The sequence below is a fragment of the Haliotis cracherodii genome, unplaced genomic scaffold, assembly GCF_022045235.1.
Source record: "Haliotis cracherodii isolate W230 unplaced genomic scaffold, xgHalCrac1.p SCAF_2, whole genome shotgun sequence".
NCBI classification, from domain to species: domain Eukaryota; kingdom Metazoa; phylum Mollusca; class Gastropoda; order Lepetellida; family Haliotidae; genus Haliotis; species Haliotis cracherodii.
The window spans coordinates 12,216,927-12,239,257 of record NW_027266275.1 but is presented as its reverse complement, the minus strand read 5'-3'; the positions used below and the strand labels follow the sequence as shown (position 1 = coordinate 12,239,257).

The window sequence follows — 22,331 nt, the reverse complement described above, 5'->3', positions numbered from 1 at the left end:
CCCGTGCTTTATCCGTACATTAATATTACAGTATCTGTACATTACATTATCCGTACATTATACGTATATTATCTGTTTTTTATTCATTCAGTATTCGCGCATTATCCGTACAGTATCCATACATTATCTGTGCATTATCCGTACATTAGACTGTTTCTACCTCTACTTTGAGCAGTATTTCTGGTATGTCACGGCGTGCTTAAAGGAGGCAAGGCCAAAGTGATGAATGTCTTCGATGGTTCAGTGTCATCACATTTCTTCAACTTCTTTCGCCTCCTATTCAGATCGGTGCCACTTCCTATTGTCTCAGTTTGTATTGTGGTGTTAACTTTAATCACCGGTTACTTACCAAATCAACAAAAAGGTTTTCGTAGATTTCTTGTCACAATCATGGTGTGTGTTTCAGTTCAAACGGCGGATTTCATCATGGAACAAAATAGATGGGATCTTATCTTGAGGAGAATGTTGAATCCACGCACATCGTGCGTATTTTAGATTTCAACAAATTGATGTTGATTATGATCGAATTAAAAACTGTCCCACTTAATTACCACTACTGCTGTTTTTCTACACTCGGACAAGGGAGCATGTAGTTTACTGTGGCATGTCAAGTTGTTTCTGGTGTAGAAGGATTTCACACACTTGTTATTAAAGTCAGTGACTACAACTGTCTGTATACCATCTACAACAAGGACTGTGACGCCACTGAAATCAGGCTCCACCTCATTACCCGCCATCTTCCCATCTATCACGTCAACACGCACTGGAGATGTGCCCTGATCCTGGTATGTGACGTCAATCTCCCCCAGCTGTAGGTCATCTAGGATGTGCTGGACGTTGTCAGTGTCAGGTGTAAACCTGACGTCATCTATTCTCCGTGTGTCTGCTGTGTCTGTGTCCCTGACATCCCCAAACTCTACAGCCCCCAACTCCCAGGCCTGATACGCATCATACAGGTCCATCTCACAGTCCGATACCAAGGCCTGGTCAATGAACTCACAATGTTGTCTGTACATCTGCATCTCAATCTCGTCAAGCTTCACGCCTGAGCGGAGTTGGCCGGCGTGCGTCTGTGTTATGTGATTCAGTTCATCCAAGAGTTGTGTTTCTTTCTCTTTAATCTTGTTTATAGCTGTTTGACAGATTGATTTAATATTTTGCACAGTTAACTCCGTGCTTCTTGAACTATTTTGTAGTTTCTCGTTTTTCATCTCTACCTTCTTCGACCTCACCTTCAGTCTCTTCCCCATGACAAATCTCTTCTGCAGCAGAGCTGTCTTCATCTCTGGCTTCATAGACTCAATGGTGACGACAGTTTTACAAGCTCTGTGGTAGATGATACAACATGTCTGACAAGCAGGCTTCTGACAGTCTTTACAGTGGAACTCTACATTGTTACTCTTGTGCTCTGTACACTTGACCCTCCGTCTGCCCTTTGACCTAGATGACAGGTCACACAGGACATGGTTTTGTGACGTAGGGCTTACCCGGTGTGTCTTCACACATCTGTCACAGAGGGCCACTTCACACTCAGGACACCACAAGGCACCTGGAGTTGTCTCCCCTAGTTGCTGACAGATCGTGCAGCAGGTGCTTGACGTCTCTGTGAACAGAAGTACGAACGTATTGTTTCTAAAACAAACCAATATGGGAATGCTAAGCATGTAAACAGTCTTTATTTTAAGTTCAATAACCGATCCAACTTGATGAACTATTTCAAGTTTCAATTTCTCATGAATAAATACCATATCATAAACACAGGTGATAAAATCAACTTAAATATTACAACTGGTTGTACCTTTATCTTGTCCACTTGGCTAACCTTCCACCAATTAATTCATCGAACTGATTTCTGATTAATACGTTTTAAGATCTTTTTGTCATAAATTTATCTTTTCTTGAACATGATTAACTGATCGATATGAATGTTACTTAAGAATTAAGTCAATTCTTATAATTTTTATCACAATTTCTTTCCTCAAAGGACGTAGGCCAAGATCTAAACACAATTTTATTTAGTACGTGTGACTTCATGTTTACACTGACAGCCAAACAACAACCAGCTATATCGCGGGTGTGACATTATCGATCTTATTTGAAATACGCACGTGTTTCCTATTAAAGTTTGAAAAACTACCAAAGGTCAGTATAAATAAATAAATTATGTTACCACCAAGCCTTCCTTTACAGTCAATAGACACACCGACCCACCCTTTTCACAATACAAGGGAGGTAACTAAACGTCAGTATTCAAGACTATCTATCTTTATTTACCAGAGACCATATACTCTATTATATAGTCTCTGAAATAACCAAATCCCGCCAAGATACACAACTGTGCACGGAGGGAACTACAAAAGAAATGTTTGGGCCGAGACATTAAAACTGCCCTCCCTCTTACTGTGTTGCAAAACGACTATATGTCGTAAACGTTTCTTTACTTATAAGCAGCAGAATCTCTGTACTTGTACGGAACAGGCGTAATTCAAAGTTAACATTGATATTATTACTTTCACCCAAATCACTATCGTGTCACTGGATTTTCTGGTTCACCAATCACTTGATTATCTGAATTGTTTACAGGCCATCGCCGCATGGCAGTAGAACCTCTGTGCGGAGTCATGCAAAATATACTTACTTTTTAATGCAAGTTGGCGGATAATCTAGACAGGTTATTCGTCTTGGTCTGTACAGCCTCTGGTCTGGTTGGATGTACAGAAAGTTTTGTGGCAGGTCAATTTGCACGGGTATGTGTACGTCTCGATGCAGATGGAGCACGGCAGGAAGCTATCTTTCACTCTCTTCCCGAGCCGGGCGGTAGCCATTTGCAAGAATGACGTCATGTATGTTTTGACCACAGGGGCCACTATACAAAGATATTTGTTACACCCTAGTTGGGCGACAAGCTTCTGTCAATGAGGCATACTGTGTCACGTTTCAATACACACAAGATCACTTGTAAATGGAAACTGCGTCGCCTTGTAAACACAATATAGCCGTAAGCAAAGTTGTCCACTCACTTTTGTGAATTTCCATTATAAAGGTGGTATTGGTTCAATCAATGTAATGCATGGACCTATAGTCGTACCAAATTGAATTATAATAGATCCAAGAACGTCTTAGCCATAGAATCAGTTGTTCCCACAACACAATTACAACTGTTCTATGACCAATCAAACCACGTGTCCCTCCTCACCGACGTCCTGTAACAGAGAATGAGTACAAACACAGCAGGACTACACCGACTTGTGATAAAAGGTGTCATAAATACGTCATTTAATAGCACAACTTCGATTGCATAGAATAATGGCCTCGACAGTTTAACAAAATATGAATGAGCTTTATATATTTCATTTGAGTCATAGTTCGACTCAGTCGATCTTCAAGCCTGAAGTCACTCAGTATGTCTAAAGGAAATGACATGTGTTCATGTATAGACCTATTGGTATTTATGTGGAGTTTAGACAATATGTTGAAGTATATAGGATACTTTCAGTTAACAAATGCAAACCAAACTTGAAAAGAATTTTAAAATAGACCGAGCCAAGTCTTTTTATATAGAACGCCTATACATGTCTCCTCACTGTCTTAGATCCACACACCTCAACAGAACGCCTTCACGTCTCCTCATTGCTTTAGATGCACACACCTCAACAGAACGCCTACACACGTCTCCCCACTGCCTTAGATGCACACACCTCAACAGAACGCCTACATATGTCTCCTCACTGTCTTAGATGCACACACGTCAACAGAACGCCTACACATGTCTCCTCACTATCTTAGATGCACACACCTCGACAGAACGCCTTCACATGTCTCCTCATTGCCTAAGATGCACACACCTCAACAGAACGCCTACACATGTCTCCTCATTGCCTTAGATGCACACACGTCAACAGAACGCCAACACACGTCTCCTCACTGCCTAAGATGCACACACCTCAACAGAACGCCTACACATGTCTACTCATTGCGTTAGATGCACACACCTCAACAGAACGCCTACACACGTCTCCTCACTGCCTATGTCTCCATGTGACGGGCTTTTGCACACGTCATCGTCTTATACGGTAGGCTTTGACTTGAGTGACTCACATGCAAAGGCAAGTCGATTGTTCACCTGAAAAAAGCACGGGTGCACATGAGATCTAAATAAGGTTTTGGCAACGGACATCATTTTTGGTCATTGGTTCGTCAAATACAGAAATTTGGAAATATCCTCTACAAGTCATTCATAAAACGCTAAGAGTGAATGAGTGAGTTTGGTTTTATGCCGCTTTTAGCAATATTCCAGCAATATCACGACGGGGGACACCAGAAATTGGCTTCACACATTGTACGCATGTCGGGCTTCGAACCCGGGTCTTCGGCGTGACGAGCGAACGCATTAACCACAAGGCTACCCGACCGCCCCTTAAACGTTATGAAAGCTTAACTGAGGCATTGAATGTTGTATCAAACAACTTCTGAGCAAGATTCGTATTACGCTTTTTGAAATCTTCATAGAAAGAGGCATCAGAGGCGTCAGATCATCGATGTAATTATCTGAAGCTCAAATTCAACTTCTTGGCCAAATTCTCTTTTGAAATGGAGAATTATTGGTACCCATGGAAAGGCCACGTTCTTGCCTCATGTCTTATCCCCTCACTTCCCACAGCTGTTAGCAATGTGGAAGCAGAGCATTTTACATGTTGTTATCTCAGTAACCTTCACATGTTATTTGCTTTCACGTATGACAAATTCTCCTGAGTCCTTGAAGATATAGTTGTAACTATATCTTTTGTCACCACGTTTAAATGCCCCATGGATTATGGAATGGTTTGTCGTGTGGAATAGAAGTGGACAAAATTGAAAAATCAAATCTGTTGACATGATTAAACTTGGTTCTTTACTGAGATTGCAAAAACTCAGGAAATCCTTGTTTTGAGCATCACATGGTATTAAGTCAACATATTTTATGTGAATAAAAATATAATCTTCAATTCATTGTATTAAGGAATACTGTTAATCTATGAGATTTTGGTGGTACATTTGTTTGACCGTGCGCTATATCTCTCTTAATTAACGGATTTTAATGGAGATTTGGAACCCTGAATAAAAGAGTCAAACATTGTTGGTACTAATGCGTGGTTTGCAATTTTATTTCTCATTTAAGATCCTGTCCTTATATGTGGCATTATTTGATTTGTCACTCATACTCGACAGAATTGGTATAATTCAATTCTGTTTCCTCTTTTCCTGTTTGTGCATTCAACCAAGGACAACGTCACGCAGTGACAGGAATGCAAAGACATTCAACTGGTTCATCTTCTTTATTGGCCAGTTTTTGAGGTACGCTTCGACAGCATCCATAATAACTAAAAAGGTGTGATCCCATTGTGTAGGAAGGTGCTCACGACATTTTGGCCCATATTTGAAAAACTGCCTAAAGGTTGTTATTGTCCACAATAGAGAAGTCACCTGTGATTATATGACTAGCAGTATACAGAGTCTTGGCAGCCACACGAATGAATTAACATCATTAGCTGCCAAATCAAAGTTCTGAAAGACGTTCCTATTTGTTCCAACATGGGTGAAATGGTGTTCGTATAGGACAATGAAACTGATGTCGGTTCCTGAAATTTGAAATATTGTGGGACATTGAGGGAATCAGCAAAAGTTGCTAGAGAATTTTGTTTCTTTCAACTACATAAGGTATAGTCTTGTTCCAAATCAATGGTATCATTTGGCCTTCATCATTTCTTGTGTCACTGCTGTGTCAACGGCTTTGGGATGCCGGAAACATACTCAACAAATTGAAGTTGGCAGATTGTTGGTAAGAACGACTGCCAACGTCTTTTAATTTCTCATATACATCCATATGGCATTGATATAGACAGCAGTCCAGTCTACTCATGTTCTCTGACATCCTACAAGGTTGACTGCGTTTAGACTATTAGATGGGTGGTATATATTCTCTAATATCCCTACATTCATACAAAGGATGAAATGGTTTTCAGAACTGTAATGTTGGTAGACACAATTGGAAACACTTCTGTTGATACCCGATCTATGTTGGATACCTCGTGTCGATAATTTTTCTATATCGGTTTACTTTAAAACTGGTCTTCGTACATTAAGTTCAATGCCTTAATTCACGAACGTTACAGTAAGGTTGCAGTACGGTCATTACTGTCCTACCATATAGGTCTTTAGTAAAGCAGATTTCCATTGGTCAGTTTGTTGTGACACTGTCTCATGACCATGCTGTCATTTTGAGAAGCTATATACATGCATTGAATTTATGTCAATATTGGTTTGTAGTGTCGTTCAATATATACATTAATGTTCACAGGCACTAACAACTGTCACCTTATAGACACTGATGAGAAAAAGAAACCCTAATCAAAATAGAATTTATTAGCAGCTGGATTCAAACAAGAAATAATGTTCCAAATCATGTCAAACCAATCGTAGAAATGCAACATACACAGGTGCAACTGAAAATCTTTCTTGCGTTCACTGAATTCGGTGTACAATTACTTTTACCATGTTTTGCTCGTGCAAAATGATCACAATGAGCATATGGTTATAAAAACAAGCCACATTATTCGTCAAAGCACGAGGTGTTCAGAAATCACCAGTAACATACAATGATTAACGACAGGATAGAGAGAAATGGTCATTAACGTAAAGTCTGCGCTGACATATCGGCAATTGAACACACGTCTAGGACCACATTGCTGGTCAGGTTAGAACACGACCTAACCCAAGTAAAAAAAAACATCGAGAAAGAACAATTCTCACTACCAATGGGAATAGAGTGTCAGTACAATTTATCTGGAATATGTCAATATGTCATGGCCAACAAACACACTCACGTACATTTGAACAAAGTCCAATTTTGTGTCTTGAAAAAGGCAAGCTCTTAACAATTAGGCTTTCATGAATATTTTAATGCAACAAAATGTGTTTACAATTAATACTGAACAAATAATAAGTAATAATCCAGAAGTGAACTCTACCAACGTGTCCACAGGAAACGCGAATGCCATACATTTTGGTTAATATATGAAGACTTATTCATATTCAAGAGATATTAGATTGGCTCGACGCAAAAACGAACATACAGTTATGTAGCGCGAACCGACGCTTCTGAACGCATGAAATGTCACGTCATAGATCCATGACTCGAGATGCACTATTTGTCTCGTTTAGGATTAGCGGTAATCACGTGCAGCATATAGTGATTAGAATAAAGACACGCGGTAGAAACACTCGACTGATTGTTAGTTTTGTCATTGAGTGGTACAAATTGGAAATATCTCTTCTATACATGTACGTACATACTTCTCTATATGTTCGCGTTTCTTTTGGCGGTGAGTATATACAAGACAACAAAATAGAGGCACAACATTAACACTTGCCTTATGTGTTTCACAATAAATATTGAATATAAATTGTCAGTGCAAGAGAATAACCAGTCTAGATTATCCGCCGAAACAGATTCCATTTGGCGTACAGGGCAAAACAGTTGTAGCAAGTCCTGCCCTACTGGAGTTGTGCTACGGAAATTAACCTTAACTTCATTTCCTCTTGAGTCAGACCTGCTATCAGGAAGCGACCCCTCCCTTGTTTGACTTACGTTGGTTGAACCGACGCAAAGAAGATACATCAGGAAAGGCATGTCAAATAATATTGAAAAATACCCAATAAAATTGCCTTGGCTAGACGCCAGGTCAAACGGAACTTACGAATACTGAAGTGAAATTATAATGATGTTTCACAAAGGCACTGCTGGACTGAAATTATCCGACTGTTCCATGTGTCTTCATTTGAAAATGATACCCTTCATGACATGAATCTACACGAACCGTACCCAGTAATTCCCTGTGATCCAGGTCCGTTGAAATATATATTTCCCAATTTGTAGAATTTAGATATCAACTTTTTACAATGATGAAAAAGCACTTAATGGTTCCACATAACATTTGCTTCTGTTAGTTTCGGAGCAAGTAATACATATCAGGAAGCGGTTGTACATTTCAGGAAAGTTAACGACAATAGTAACTGAAGCTCACATATAATACCTTCAGGAATTTTCTTCCGTATCCCTCTCATTCGTGTAAAAGAATATCTTACGGAAATGGCAGAAATCAATGCGTCCTTAAATAAGTACTTGACATTTTTCATAAACAGAGCAATAGATAGAAACACAATTTGAACAAATTCACACTCTATGTATTCCCCATTCAACCAACCGTATGTTTGAAAGTCCAAAAGTATAATCGTCACTACTTTAAATATGCTTCCAATCTGGATTGTTAGTATCTCAGGTCGCTATACAAGATTTGCGATCTTCTCCAAGAGATTGCTCTTGGTGATATATACATCTATATTGATATTAATATCCTTCATTTTAATGTTCATCTATATCGGGAGCGGTTGGTCAGTGGGAAACAATAAAAGCTAAAAAAATAGATATTCTACCTTTGGTTCACACTACAACATGATTGTCTGTTCTATAGCATAAGTGAAAAATAGGTTCACAAAATGAAACCTAGATCTTCAGAGTTTGAACTGTAAATATTGTTTCAGGAAATATCATAGTATAATACCAGAAATATTTTTCAAAAGGGCCAGTGCGAAAGACAACGGTTTCTGTGTCAGCGATGAGAACTATAAGCCGAGCTAGTCTGGTGCTTGGTAGGTTTCTAGTTAATGTGTCCCAGGTGACCCCAAGTATCTCTACAACTTTTACTATTGATGGGTTTCACTGTGTGATCACGTGGATTACTATGTCGCTGCTGGAGGTGACCCACTTGAATGTCGTATGTCTGCACTTGCATGCATAAGCAATACCCATAGGTTTTAGTGACATTATTTGATACACAGTATTCTAAAACACTGATTCGATCTACTTTCTCCAAAACCACTTCCAGAGTTACCCCATGTATATCATGTTACGTGCAATCATTTAAAACACAGATCTGGACAGAACCCTGATTTTCAACAAAGCTTGGTTTTTCTTTTTCTTTCACACTAACATATACACTTCCACTTCTGTGTTTGTACACAGAAAGAGGAATCCGTATTTATCACAGAATATATCCCACATGTAGTTATCATCATATTCTGACGTGAGAACATCTCTTACAAATTCCCCCGACTCTGTCAGCTGTATCACCTTGTTGCAGTCTACAAGCAGGATGTCGCCAGTTCTGGTGGTTTTGATACCAGAAGACCTGCGGAGTGCTCTGTCTCCGGTAGGGGCGTATCTCCACACAACATCCCCCTCTAACGTCACACATGTCACAGACTCAGCTTCCCAGTCAGACACGAGTATGTTGCCCTTGTTGTTGACACACATGTTCCAGGGGTAGGCAAACAGTTTCTCATTGTTGTGTGTAGTGACTGACCTCAGCACGTGTCCCGCCATGTCCAGGATATCAACAATGCCGTAACTATCACAATCTTGACCACCAGCTGCAAGAGATGATGGACTCAGTACAGCAAGACTGTAGTAGTCCTTGCTTGTTGTGATGGTTGAGAGCAGCACCAGATCAGGGGTTACTTCTACTGTTACAATCTGACGGGAGTCAGGGACAGCAACCATCACCTGCTTCTCCTTCAACTGTGTTACACCATGGGGAGAGTTATCCAGGGGAAGTCTACTGTGACCTGACTGGCTGTTTCTTGTATAAAAAGATTTCATACACATGTTCCTACAGTCACTGACCAGAACTGTCTGCATACCGTCTACAAACAGGACTGTGATGTTCTGTAGATCAGGCCCCAACTTATCATCATCCGCCATCCTCCCATCTATCGTGTCAATCAGGACTGGAGACGGCGGACATAGTCCCTCATCCTGGTATGTGACGTCAATCTCCCCCAGCTGTAGGTCATCTAGGATGTGCTGGACGTTGTCAGTGTCAGGTGCAAACCTGATGTCATCTATTCTCCGTGTGTCTGCTGTGTCTGTGTCCCTGACATCCCCAAACTCTACAGCCCCCCACTCCCAGGCCTGATACGCGTCATACAGGTCCATCTCACAGTCTGATACCAAGGCCTGGTCAATGAACTCACAATGTTGTCTGTACATCTGCATCTCAATCTCGTCAAGCTTCACGCCTGAGCGGAGTTGGCCGGCGTGCGTCTGTGTTATGTGATTCAGTTCATCCAAGAGTTGTGTTTCTTTCTCTTTAATCTTGTTTATAGCTGTTTGACAGATTGATTTAATATTTTGCACTTTTAACTCCGTGCTTCTTGAACTATTTTGTAGTTTCTCGTTTTTCATCTCTACCTTCTTCGACCTCACCTTCAGTCTCTTCCCCATGCCAAATCTCTTCTCCAGCAGTACTGTCTTCATCTCTGGCTTCATAGACTCAATGGTGACGACAGTTTTACAAGCTCTGTGGTAGATGATACAACATGTCTGACAAGCAGCCTTCTGACAGTCTTTACAGTGGAACTCTACATTGCTACTCTTGTGCTCTGTACACTTGACCCTCCGTCTGCCCTTTGACCTAGATGACAGATCACACAGGTCATGGTTCTGTGACGCAGGGCTCACCCGGTGTGTCTTCACACATCTGTCACAGAGGACCACTTCACACTCAGGACACCACAAGGCACCTGGAGTTGTCTCCCCTATTTGCTGACAGATCGTGCAGCAGGTGCTTGACGTCTCTGTGAACAGAAGTACGAACGTATTGTCTCTAAAACAAAACAATATTGGAACGCTAAGCATGTGAACAGTCTTTATTATAAGTTCAATAACCGATCCAATTTGATGAACTACTTCAAGTTTCAATTTCTCATGAATAAATACCATATCATAAACACAGGTGATTAAATCAACTTAAATATTACAACTGGTTGTACCTTTCTCTTGTTCACCTGGCTCACCTTCCACTAAATAATTAATCAAACTGGATTGACATTTTTTCTGATTAATACGTTTCTTTTTGTCATAAATTTATCTTTTCTTGAACTTGATAAACTTATCGATGTGAATGTTACGTCTGGTTGAACTTAACCTGGTACATCACCCTCAGCCCCGAGGGTGTCAATTAGCCCCTGTATAATGATGCTGGGTTTGATCTGCCCCGCCCACTCCTCCACTGGCCTGCTGGGGTCGGGGACCTTGGTATCTCCTTGACAGAAGGCACAGGGTATCGTCTTGGACTGTACAGCATCTGGTCTGGTTTGGATGTATGCAGTGACACATTTCCTGCAGAATGTGTGATCACACCTCAGTGTACAGGGGTCTGTGTACAGTTCCTGGCAGATCACACAGGTGAGGAATTCTCTCACTTTCTCATTCTGGGATGTCGCCATCTGAAAAACCAGAATTGAAGGTCACAGAAATCATTTTTCAATTTTTCAAAATATATTTTTTCTGGTGAAGTTCGTCTGTCTCTGTAATGGGGCAATGTGTATTTTGGTTGGCACATCTTCAAAAATGTCTTGTTGAAAGCCACTTGGGACTTACCTTCCGCACCAAGCTGACATAACTGAAGTACTACTCAAAGTGACACATGTCCAAATTCATTCACGTGTTGAGTGCGTCATTAAATATGTTGAGACATCTGTTATTAACAGTCGAATGGGTAGTTTGTCTCAATGTAGTTTCTTCACCATCAACATCACATGTCAACTGCATCATTTTGATCTGTAGTATGTCCAGGTTCGACCACTCAAACCATCAGCAGCTACCATCGTAATAGGGTGTATGCTTCACATAAAATCTACTGAATTATTTCATAAAAGCTGAAAAAAATCCGTTTACTGTTTGGCACATCACATATAATTCCTTGTTCCAAAAGTGACAGTGAATATGTCGAGTGTCCACCAGGCAACCCAACAGCTGCTGGTATGACAAACATTGAGTCCAGAGGTCAGGGTACGATCACACATTGTAAGAAACTGTTCCAATTGAGTCACACTTGTGACAAGCGTTGGATACTTGAGATATATATTCAGCCACAAGTGGGATAGTCTCTCAGTAAATCAGACTTTAATATTCTTTTCAAATCAACTTGAAGATATAAATATGTGTTCCCAATGTGTCTATGTTGACCCTTCCATAGTACTATGGGAATACATATATTGATATAACGCCAAACAAGGCTTTTCCGAAACGTGGGTCTAGATCTCTATATTTGTTTATCCTTGTATTTGAACTAAACCTTTCCCTCATTATAGTTGAACTCATTATCGTAATGACTTACTGACTCTGCTATAAGAACAAGCTTGTTGTTTCCGCACAATACAGGATTTACCTGCAGAGATGAACTAAAACTGAATATATGAATTATTGTGATATTGTGAGGTCAGGCTTAATTGATACCAAATTAAACTCTCGCAGCTGTGACATTATCGACCTTATTTGAAATGCGCACGTGTTTCCTGTAAAGGTTTAAAAACTACCAACAGTTAGTATAAATAAATAAATAAATTATGTTAACACCAAGCTTTCCTTTACAGTAAATAGACACACCACCCAACCCTTTTCACATTACAAGGGAGGTAACTGAACGTTAGTATTCGGGACTAAGTCTGATACCTATCTTTATTGTGTCCGTTTTACACATCAACAAATAACGTTGTTCACCAGAACGTCAGATATACATTAAACATAAAACAATAAAAGAAACTTACATGAATGTATTTTACTTTGAGGCCAACAATTCCTACTTTCGGTTTCTCTTCGTTTGAAGCCTCGTGTGTTGACAAAACTAAAATTAAACTAATTTAAGAAACACATACCTCATGTAAGTTGACACTCTCGGTGTTCTGAATATATACTAGTTCTTCATGTGCACTGTGTGAGATTTTATTGTACGTCCTGGATGCCTTGAAATAACCAAATCCCGCCAAGGTACACACCTGTGCAAACCCCAAACTGTCCCTTCCGCATAACGTACAAGGGAGGCAACTGCGAAATCTTGACAAGTGGTCGTTCAAAAGCGATGAAAGCTGATGACAACGCAGGTTCCTGGAACGAATCAGGGATGATTCCCATAACAACGTGAGAGATCAGCATTTTTCTATATACACACACTGAATACGCTATAAACAGTGATATTGTTATATGGTAAGATGTTATACACCTTCGTGTTTGTACAAATATGTGTGAACCTGTATACATGCAATGTCCTTTTTGTCAGTACAAGAAGTGATCTTGTACCGATTTCACAATTTAGTTCTGTGTTTACCTATTACTGCCTTATCCTCTGCGGTTTATTTGGAAATCAACTCGTGACAGTATACCAGAGTGCAGCCTATCTTAGAATTCCCCATTATACTGACATTGTACAACAACATTGTTTGGAACGTCTATGGCACTGCTATTGAGTGATGATAACGTTAATTACATTGTCAAGCTGCTAATAAAGACCAGCACTGAAAATTCAGATACAAATACAGGTCAATGTAAAGTACATGTTTTGTCCTTACTTGTACACAGTCAGATGTATTCACAAAAAAGACGTTCAGTATAATAAAGAGAAGGGACTGGGATTGTGTGAGGCCAAAGTCATCAAAGCGGCAGTACAAGTTACCGTTCACAAGTACAACGGGGTGTGTGTGGAAACAGTATCGTGGAGACGGAAAGGATTTTATCTCTTTTGCATACTGACATTTTTAGTTCGTACGAATGAATCCTGATTCGTTGACACGAACATGCGAAAAGGGCACAGCGAATATCATGCTCTAAAATGAGACTCTAAAATGATTCTGTAAAGGCTTTTATGAGTAAGATTCACCTGTGCTGTTCGGTTATTGCGTTGCGCGGCATCATTCTTACAGTATAAGTGCATTATCCGTGCATTCCCCATGCATTATCCGTGGGTTATCCCTATATTATCCGTACATTAACCACGACTTCACTCCCAAATACTCTTAAAACGAAGTCACTTTAATCGGAGCTTGTACCAAACCTGCAGGTCCAGGTTGCCTTTTCGTGAACACCTGGTGTCACCACTGATTTGCAGTGATTCATTCATGTAATTGTCTCCCTTATTTTGTCTTTTACCCCCAATGAAGGTATATATGCCATATAGTCGAGACTGATTGTTTCCTGTCGTTGGAGTCATAAATCAAAAATAATTGTACAACTGTGTTTAAAGTAATTACTATATGATAACAAATACCTAGACAGATAACATAGTATAAAAGTGAATATTAGTCTTAACATGATCATTACGTTTGAACATGCAATGGAAGTATGTGCACAATGCAGTGTCACTTTGAATATGCACAGAATACAGAAGCAGTGTGTGGGATATTGAATAACTTGAAACCCTTAACGAAATCAAAGTTTCATAGCCAGCTTGTCAACCTGATGCACGATGTTACCAATACTATGGGTCACTATTTTGCCTCTTACGCCCTGTGGAATCTGTTTCGGCAGATATTCAAGACTATTTCAAGAATTTTCTCTTGCGTTGACATTTTGAATTTATTGGCTATAATATCACAACAGACCATCAAATGGCTTGACATCTGAACATTTTAAAATCGAAACATTGATTTAAACGGATTTAGAGCTTAAACCGGTCATGCATGTTCAACGATGTAAATAATTTATAGAACCTTCACTGGTTATCGAAAGCGTTGGAAATACGCCCAGCACACTATAAGCGGAGAGCGGAAGGTCCGGGGTTCGAACACCGGCCGCGTCATAGCAAAAGACATTAAAAGATGTTACTTGTTGTTTCCCTGTCTGGCGCTCGGCATTAAGGGGCTAAAACAAGGGCTGGTCGGCTCGATGTCAGTATACTGCGTCTGAGTGGGGTATTCATGTTAAACTGCGGCATGGTATCTCAGTGTGCTAGCACTGTAGATCGGCATCGGTCCGGGCTAGTACAAGTAGCCAGCCACACACACACACACACACACACACGCACACGCGCACGCGCACACGCACACGCGCACGCATGCACGTCGCTATATAAGTGCAATAATCTTGGACGTGACGTTAAGCCCAATTTCACCTCACCTCACCTCATTTGTCATGGTTCTGCGCAGTCGATCTTCAATTCTGAAATCAATCAGTAAAGGAAACAACATTTCGTTCTTTCGGTATAGACCTATTAAGTGTTTGTGTGAAGGAAAGACAAACTGTTTAACTATGTATTATCGTATGTGAATTGTACACTGATAAGAATAAGAAACTTTCAGTTAACAAATGCAAACCAAACTTGATAAGAATTTCAAATAGACCAAGCCAAGCCTTTTTATACAGAACGCCTACACATGTCTCCTCACTGCCTTAGATGCACGCCCTTATGTCCTTCATTGTATACACGCCTTGAACTGCCTCCGTGGTCTGGTGAATAGAGCATCTGCTTGGAGAGCAAAAGGTCGGTAGTTCGATTCCCTTCCGCGTCATACAAAAAGGAGTGGCTGCCTCGGGGTTAATTTAATATGTCTTAGTGGGGTGGTTAAACTGCGTGACATTAAGAGGTTAAATCAAGGACTGGCTGGCTCGGAGTGAATATAATATGGTGGTGTACATGTTAAACTGAGGCATGGTATCTCAGTGGGCTAGCACTTTAAAACCGACATAAATCTGGACAAGTTAATGCACACAGGACAATGCTCGTGGCTGTATAGGTGAACAAACCTTGAACTAGACGTTAACCCATTTCACCCCACCGCCCCATACACACAATGGAACAAGATCGCTTATGAGTTATCTCAATAATAATTTCAATGATAATGTTGATCCTTGGATTGCTAGATTATGTTGATAAAATCTTTCCGAATACCCTCTTCACACATACTTGACACCATATGACTTTCAGTGGAGAAGGACAATATTTTTGAAGCAGTACTCAGTGCTGTCACTAAACCAATGTCATGCTTGTGTGTATCACCATTCCTGTCACTGTTGTGCGATTACCGTCAGGTGTGGCAAAGGTGTATGGAAGGAAGCAGCAGTACCAGAGACAGTTATACAATAACAACCAATGACAGCTATTTCAAGATGTTTTCGGACGGCATTGAAGAATGATATATGATTAAAATAAGAGAACAGAAATGCCTAACGGCAATTACACAATCAACATATTGGAATGACAAAGGCTAAAAGGTTTACAAAATCTACCATTCTGTTACATGGTGAGCATGACGGCGCCTGTAACCATTCATTCGGTTGTTCCGGAAATACACGAACTATTAGTACCACAGTTAGGCATGAACGTTGTGCCACTGTCTCCACCAGAAGACAACACGCCTCATTTGATAAATAAGACACACATACACAATTAAGCCAGGTAAATGTTGCATAATTATACGAGGACAACACGTAAACCTTGACGATTACTAACTATTTAATGAAAAGAGCTAAAATGTTTTTTTTTGAAAATGAAACCTCTGAATGAACACTCAAAGAATATCAATTGGTTGGTACGAATATTTGTGTCCACTTTATTTATAAAATATATCATATGTTACATTTTCACATATATATGACGAAGTTAGGCACATACTACATATATGACAAAGCCAGGTAAATACTACACAGATAGTGAATATAGGTAGTACATAGAAGATGGATACAGGTAAATACTACAAAGATGACGGATACAGGTAACTACTACATTGATGATAAACCCAGGTAAATAACATACAGATAATGAAGCCAGGCAAACAATTTGCGACTTGCGTGCATGGACATAGTATAAAACCAATAATTATCAATGACGTGGTTATTACGCATAACGACCTCGCAGCCCATTATGACAAATAAAACGACATGGTTATTCAGAAACAAAGAAAAAGAAGATGCATTTTGAAGGCAAATTCTTGAACCATTTGAATAAATGTTAAATAAGTAATTATTTATCAGATTTTATCACAAAAAATTGTTCTCTGTCTGTCCTGAAAAAAAAGCATTGTGAAAAAATAAATTGTTCGGATTCTCCTTTCCCAACAAAATTGCGTGCCCTGAAGAAATAACATCATGTCTCTCACAACAGTCCTCCAACACTGCAATACCATTATGGGTTGGGTCGGAATTGTAGTGTCATCTTTATTTATGCTTCATATACTACTATTTTACAGAGAGTAATTGTATATATATTTTTAGTAAGCTAAACGTTGTGACATGGAACATGTACCTTGTGAGTTTCAATAGTTTTCGTTTTATACTCTGACACTAATCACTATTGTTATCGTCCACAATCCTGTTGAGGACTTGGTTTGTTGAGCGGATACTTATCATACTACTTGGTACTGGATCTCGACTAAACCTTGTTTTTTGTCAGTTGTCTTGGTCTCACGTTGTAGCACGACCGAATTAGTATCGACTACATTTGTACTCCTTCACTTCAGCATTACAACAGATAAAGAAGGATTCGCGTGTATGACAGAAAATACTCTTCAGGCCAGACACGTTACCGTCTGACGTGAGGAGGTCTCTGACAAACTCTCCCGTCTCTGTCAGTTGTATGACCTTGTTGGAATTACTGTCCACCAGAAGTATGTCTCCAGTCCTGGCAGTGGAAATTCCATGAGGAACACCGAGAGCTCTGTCTCCGGTAGGGGCGTATCTCCACACAACATCCCCCTCTGATGTTAGACATGTCACAGACTTCTCCCCCCAGTCAGACACGAGTATGTTGCCCTTGTTGTTGACACATATGTAGTCGGGGTAGGTAAATAGTCGCATATTGTTGTATGCATTAACTGACCTCAACACGAGCCCCGACATATCCAGGATATCAACACAATAGTCTGTACTTGCTGCTAGAGATGAAGGACTCAGAACAGCGAGACTGTAGTACCCAGTACGTGTTGTGATGGTTGATAGCAGCACCAGGCCAGGGCTGACACCCACTGTTACAATTTCACATGATTCGGGGACAGCAACCAGTACCTGCTTCTCTTTCAGCTGTGTTACACCCCATGGAGATTTTTTCACACGACCCGTACTGAAACGTGGCGTCTTTTTTCTGGTGTAGAACGATGTTATGCAGTGATTGTCCCCGTCGGTGACTACAACTGTCTGTACACCGTCTACAACCAGGACTGCGACGTCACGGATATTGAAGGACATTTTGCCACTGATTCGATAGGTATCAATTGTGTTGACCAGCAGTGGTGCCTTCTGATTGCCTTTACCTTGGTTATTGTGGTCAGCTGTCTCCCTCTGTGGAATCGGCTTGTCGCTTTTACACTCTCCCTCCTTATCTCTGGTTTGCAGGTCAAAGAGGTCATGGTTACTTGACATAGGGCTCACCCAATGTATCTTCACGCATCTTTCACAGAGGTCTACTTCGCATTCAGGACATCTCAAGACTCCTGCAGTTATCTCCCCTAGTTGCTGACAGATTGTGCAGCAATTGTTTGTTAACACTGAAAACATAGAATGATGTGAGTATCGTCCCATGATAATTGAAATCTATTTCAGTTAATATAAAATGTCTTTAGTGTTTAATACTCAGACAGAATGTAACAGCATAGACGTAAACAAACCAGTAAATCAAACAGTAGTTACAACTTACATGCCAGGCCTCAACGTTAATCAACCTGTAACTTACGGGGTAGACATTTCTGTTCTCGTTGATACATGTTATTGTCTAAACATAACAGCCTTCTGAAATTCTAATATGTTTTATATACCTGTTTTCACTCACTATTCATGGCATATTTTGTAAACATCTTTGGTAAGTAATATAGATTTCTCAAATCAACAAATATTCTTTTAAGTACATTTAATTTTTATATTCTACGTTTTAATCAAACAAGACGTATTAATATAAATAATAAAATAGGTTCAACATTTAGAACGTTTCCACTTTACCTGGTTTGTTTGTCAACTTCTGTAGAATGATGCTGGGTTTGATCTGCCCCGCCCACTCCTCCACTGGCCTGCTGGGGTGGGGGACCATGGTATCTTGTCCACAGCAGGCACAGGGGATCGTCTTGGACTGTACAGAATCTGGTCTGGTTTGGATGTACTTGGTGATACATCTCTGACAGAAGGTGTGGTGGCAGGTCAGTGTACAGGGGTCTGTGTACGTCTCGAAGCAGATGGAGCACGTCAGGAAATTATCCTTGATTTTGTTTTCGTTCCGGGTAGCCATCTATTAAATGCATTCATAGTTTAATGATTTATGCATTTCATTTTCTTCAAAACAATAATGATATGACTGAGCTTGATTCGTATCGTTTTACAACCATAATATATATATATCGTTTTAATATGTACACACAGCTGCAAATATACTTTTACCCTTCCTCTTTATAATGACTCTGGTTACATCATTCAGGGCTTCAATAGAGCTTCCAAGAAGTCTTATGGTGTACATGCGGAGGACATTTCCAAATTGGACGCATCCGTGACAAACATGTCCGATGCAATTCCCTTTTTTGACTTTACCATATGTTCTCCTGTGTTTTAGGGTAAACAACTGACTTGACTTTGCATGTATTTGTAATGGATACCACCGGTGGGGCAGGATACTCTCAGCTTTTCGCGAACACTGGTATCATCAGTATTTTATAGTGCTTCATAGACTCATGCTCATGATACAGTCGGAATTGTATTTGCTTTTGGAAGAGATCTCTTGTGGCTGTGGAGAGGTCTTTGTCGCTTTTATGTACCGATGGATCGGTTGATAATGAATTTATCTTGTCGGCATTCATGCGTACAGGCTAGCCGTATTGACAGCTGACAGACGTCACAACTAAAACCGAGTTACTTCCCTATACCCAGTGCATTCGAACAAACATAGGCTCCTATTAGAAACAACTTATTCCGATGAATATCTGATATGGCTACATGGTGATTCGCATGAAACCCACGCAAATCTACGTGCATTTGCACACATCTGTATATTTTCACATACGTGTAAATGTATAAATGCAAATTCCAGTTTGCAAAAGTGTGTACCAACATTTATAAAACTTACTTGACGGTTCTAACTTTACAAAAGTACGGTATATTCACCTACATGTGAAGACACAATCGAGTGGCATGTATACCTTGTTATTCCAAATATGTGAATGCATGCATACAAGAGGGGTATAAGTTCAACACTGCCGACAAACTGAGTCGAAATCAGGCTGAAACATGCTGCCGTATATATCCTGATAATGGACGTCGGAGCTCAAACAGACTGCCTGTTGTCGGACTTTCATTGTTGTGGAAGCCTCGGTGTCTGAGTGGGTTAGATCGCTGACTTTGTGTGCTGGCGATTAGGTGCCTCACTCTGGCAAGTGTGGGTTCGAATCCCGGATGGGACTCAACCCACAAAGGTACGAGAATCTGTACCTACTGAGAAAGTGTTATCCCAAATATAATATTTGTTACATTTGACCACTTTCTAAATGGCATTGTGTATTCATAGCTTTCGGCCATGGGAGCTGTGCCAATTTACACATGTCAGATGGGTACTCAAAGTACGTGATCTAGACAACCAGTCGTCGGACTTTCATTTTTGAGGGAGCCCCAGTGGCTGAGTGGGTTAGATCGCTGACTTTGTGTGCTGGTGATTAGGTGCTTCACACTGGCAAGGGTAGGTGGGAATCTCGGACGGGACTCAAACCCAAAAAGGTACGAGAATCTGTACTTTACTAACAAAGTGTTATCCCAAATATAACATTTGTTACATATGAAATACTGTTTAAAGAAACATATAATACCAAAACAATTCACATGTTAAGTGCACCATTTAATATGTTGAAACGTCTATTATTCGATATCAAACGTTTGTCTCGGAGAAGTCAATGTTGTTTTGATGCCGCAACAACATCACATGTCAACTTCATCATAGTGATGAGTATTGTGTGGAGTGTCGTCCAGGCAAACCAACTGCTCACATCATGAGCATCGAATCACGTCGCGAGGGTACAATGAGACACAGTCAGTCAGGTCTCACATTGTAACACACCGTTCAAACTTTAAATAGTCGCCCTGTGATAAGCGTTGGGTACTTGGGATTTGGGAGTAAATTCTCTGTAAATCGCAATAGGATTTATTCTTCGTGTTAACTCAACTGAATTATTTCATAACAGCTGACAAAACCCTATTTACTGTTTGACATATAATTTGTTGTTCAAAAAGGACAGTGTATATGTCGAGTGTCGACCAGGCAAACCCACAGCTTGGAGTCAAGTCGTCAGGGAACGAGCAGCCAGTCAGCCACATTGTAACCATCCGCTCAAATTTAGTCGCTCTTGTGATAAGACTTTAATATCCTTTTAAAATCACCTTGAAGATTTTACAAAAGCTGTATAGTGCTTTGGGAACACATTATTCCTCATATATTGCTATCATGCCAAACAAGGCGTCTAAGAAACGTACCTTTTCCTCAATATAGTTAAACTCAGTTTCGTAATGACGTACTGGCTCAGCTAAAAGAACAAGCTGGTTCTTTCCACACAATACAGGATTTACCTTGAAGAGATAAACTAATACTGTATATATGAATTATTGTGACAATGCGTATGAGCAGGCTTAATTTATGCCAATATACTCGTGCAAGTGTGGCATTGTCGACAATAATTTAAAATGAGCACCAACAGTCAGTATAAATGAATAAATTATATTAACACCATCCTTCCTTCATAGTCAATAGATACACACACACACCCTCCCCGAAATCCCAATACATGGAAGATAACTGTACGTTCGTATTCGATACCAAGTCGCCAACATGCAAGATATCCTTATTTTGTCAGTTTTACAAGTCGAAAAAAATGGCTTTGTTTACCAGAATGTCACAGATACATAAAACTCATAACAATAAAAGAAAGTTACATCTATATATTTTACATTTCATTATAACTTTGGGTCCAACAATTCCTACTTTCGGTTTCTCTTCGTTTGAAGTCTCATGAGTTGACAAAACTAAATTAAACCAGAATCTATAATTTAAGAAACACATACCTCATGTAAGTTGACACTATCGATGAATATACAGGTATACTAGTTCTTCATGTGACCTGTGTGAGATTTAATTGTACGTCCTTGAGGCCTTGAAATAACCAAATCTCGCCGAGGTACACTCCTGTGCTAACCTGTGCCAACCTGTCCCTTCCGCATGACATACAAGGGAGGCAACTGCGATATCCCGACTAGTGGTGATTCTAAAGCGATTAAAGCTGATGAAAACGTACATGTAGGTTCCTGGATCGAATCTGGGATGATACCGATAACAACGTAAGAGATCGGCACATTTCAATATACGCACACTAGACACGCTATAAACAGGGTTTTTGTTATATCGTTAAATATTCTGCAACTTCGTTTTTGTACAAATATGTGTTGACATGTATGCAGGTAATGTCGTTTATGTCAGTACAAGAAGTGATCATGTACCGATTTCCCA

General features: G+C 40.1%; 3 protein-coding genes across 3 annotated transcripts; all 3 read right to left on the bottom strand.

Moving 5' to 3' along the window:
• Positions 1 to 527: 527 nt before the first annotated feature.
• On the bottom strand, positions 528 to 1,664 carry LOC139467446 (protein PML-like). The gene has a single exon (XM_071249002.1). The coding sequence runs from the start codon at positions 1,662 to 1,664 to the stop codon at positions 528 to 530; it is 1,137 nt and encodes a 378-aa protein (XP_071105103.1).
• A 7,355-nt stretch (positions 1,665 to 9,019) lies between these two features.
• Positions 9,020 to 12,887, bottom strand: LOC139469790 (E3 ubiquitin-protein ligase TRIM56-like). Its single transcript, XM_071252085.1, has 3 exons — positions 12,757 to 12,887; positions 11,025 to 11,325; positions 9,020 to 10,674 (listed from the first exon to the last, which is right to left on the bottom strand). The coding sequence occupies exons 2-3, from the start codon at positions 11,323 to 11,325 to the stop codon at positions 9,020 to 9,022; spliced, it is 1,956 nt and encodes a 651-aa protein (XP_071108186.1). The 5' UTR covers positions 12,757 to 12,887.
• Positions 12,888 to 16,855: 3,968 nt separating this feature from the next.
• LOC139469793 (uncharacterized) lies at positions 16,856 to 22,031 on the bottom strand. The gene is made up of 3 exons (XM_071252089.1): positions 21,890 to 22,031; positions 18,800 to 19,082; positions 16,856 to 18,351 (listed from the first exon to the last, which is right to left on the bottom strand). Exons 2-3 carry the CDS (start codon positions 19,080 to 19,082, stop codon positions 17,294 to 17,296), a joined length of 1,341 nt encoding a protein of 446 aa, XP_071108190.1. The 5' UTR covers positions 21,890 to 22,031; the 3' UTR covers positions 16,856 to 17,293.
• Positions 22,032 to 22,331: the final 300 nt, after the last annotated feature.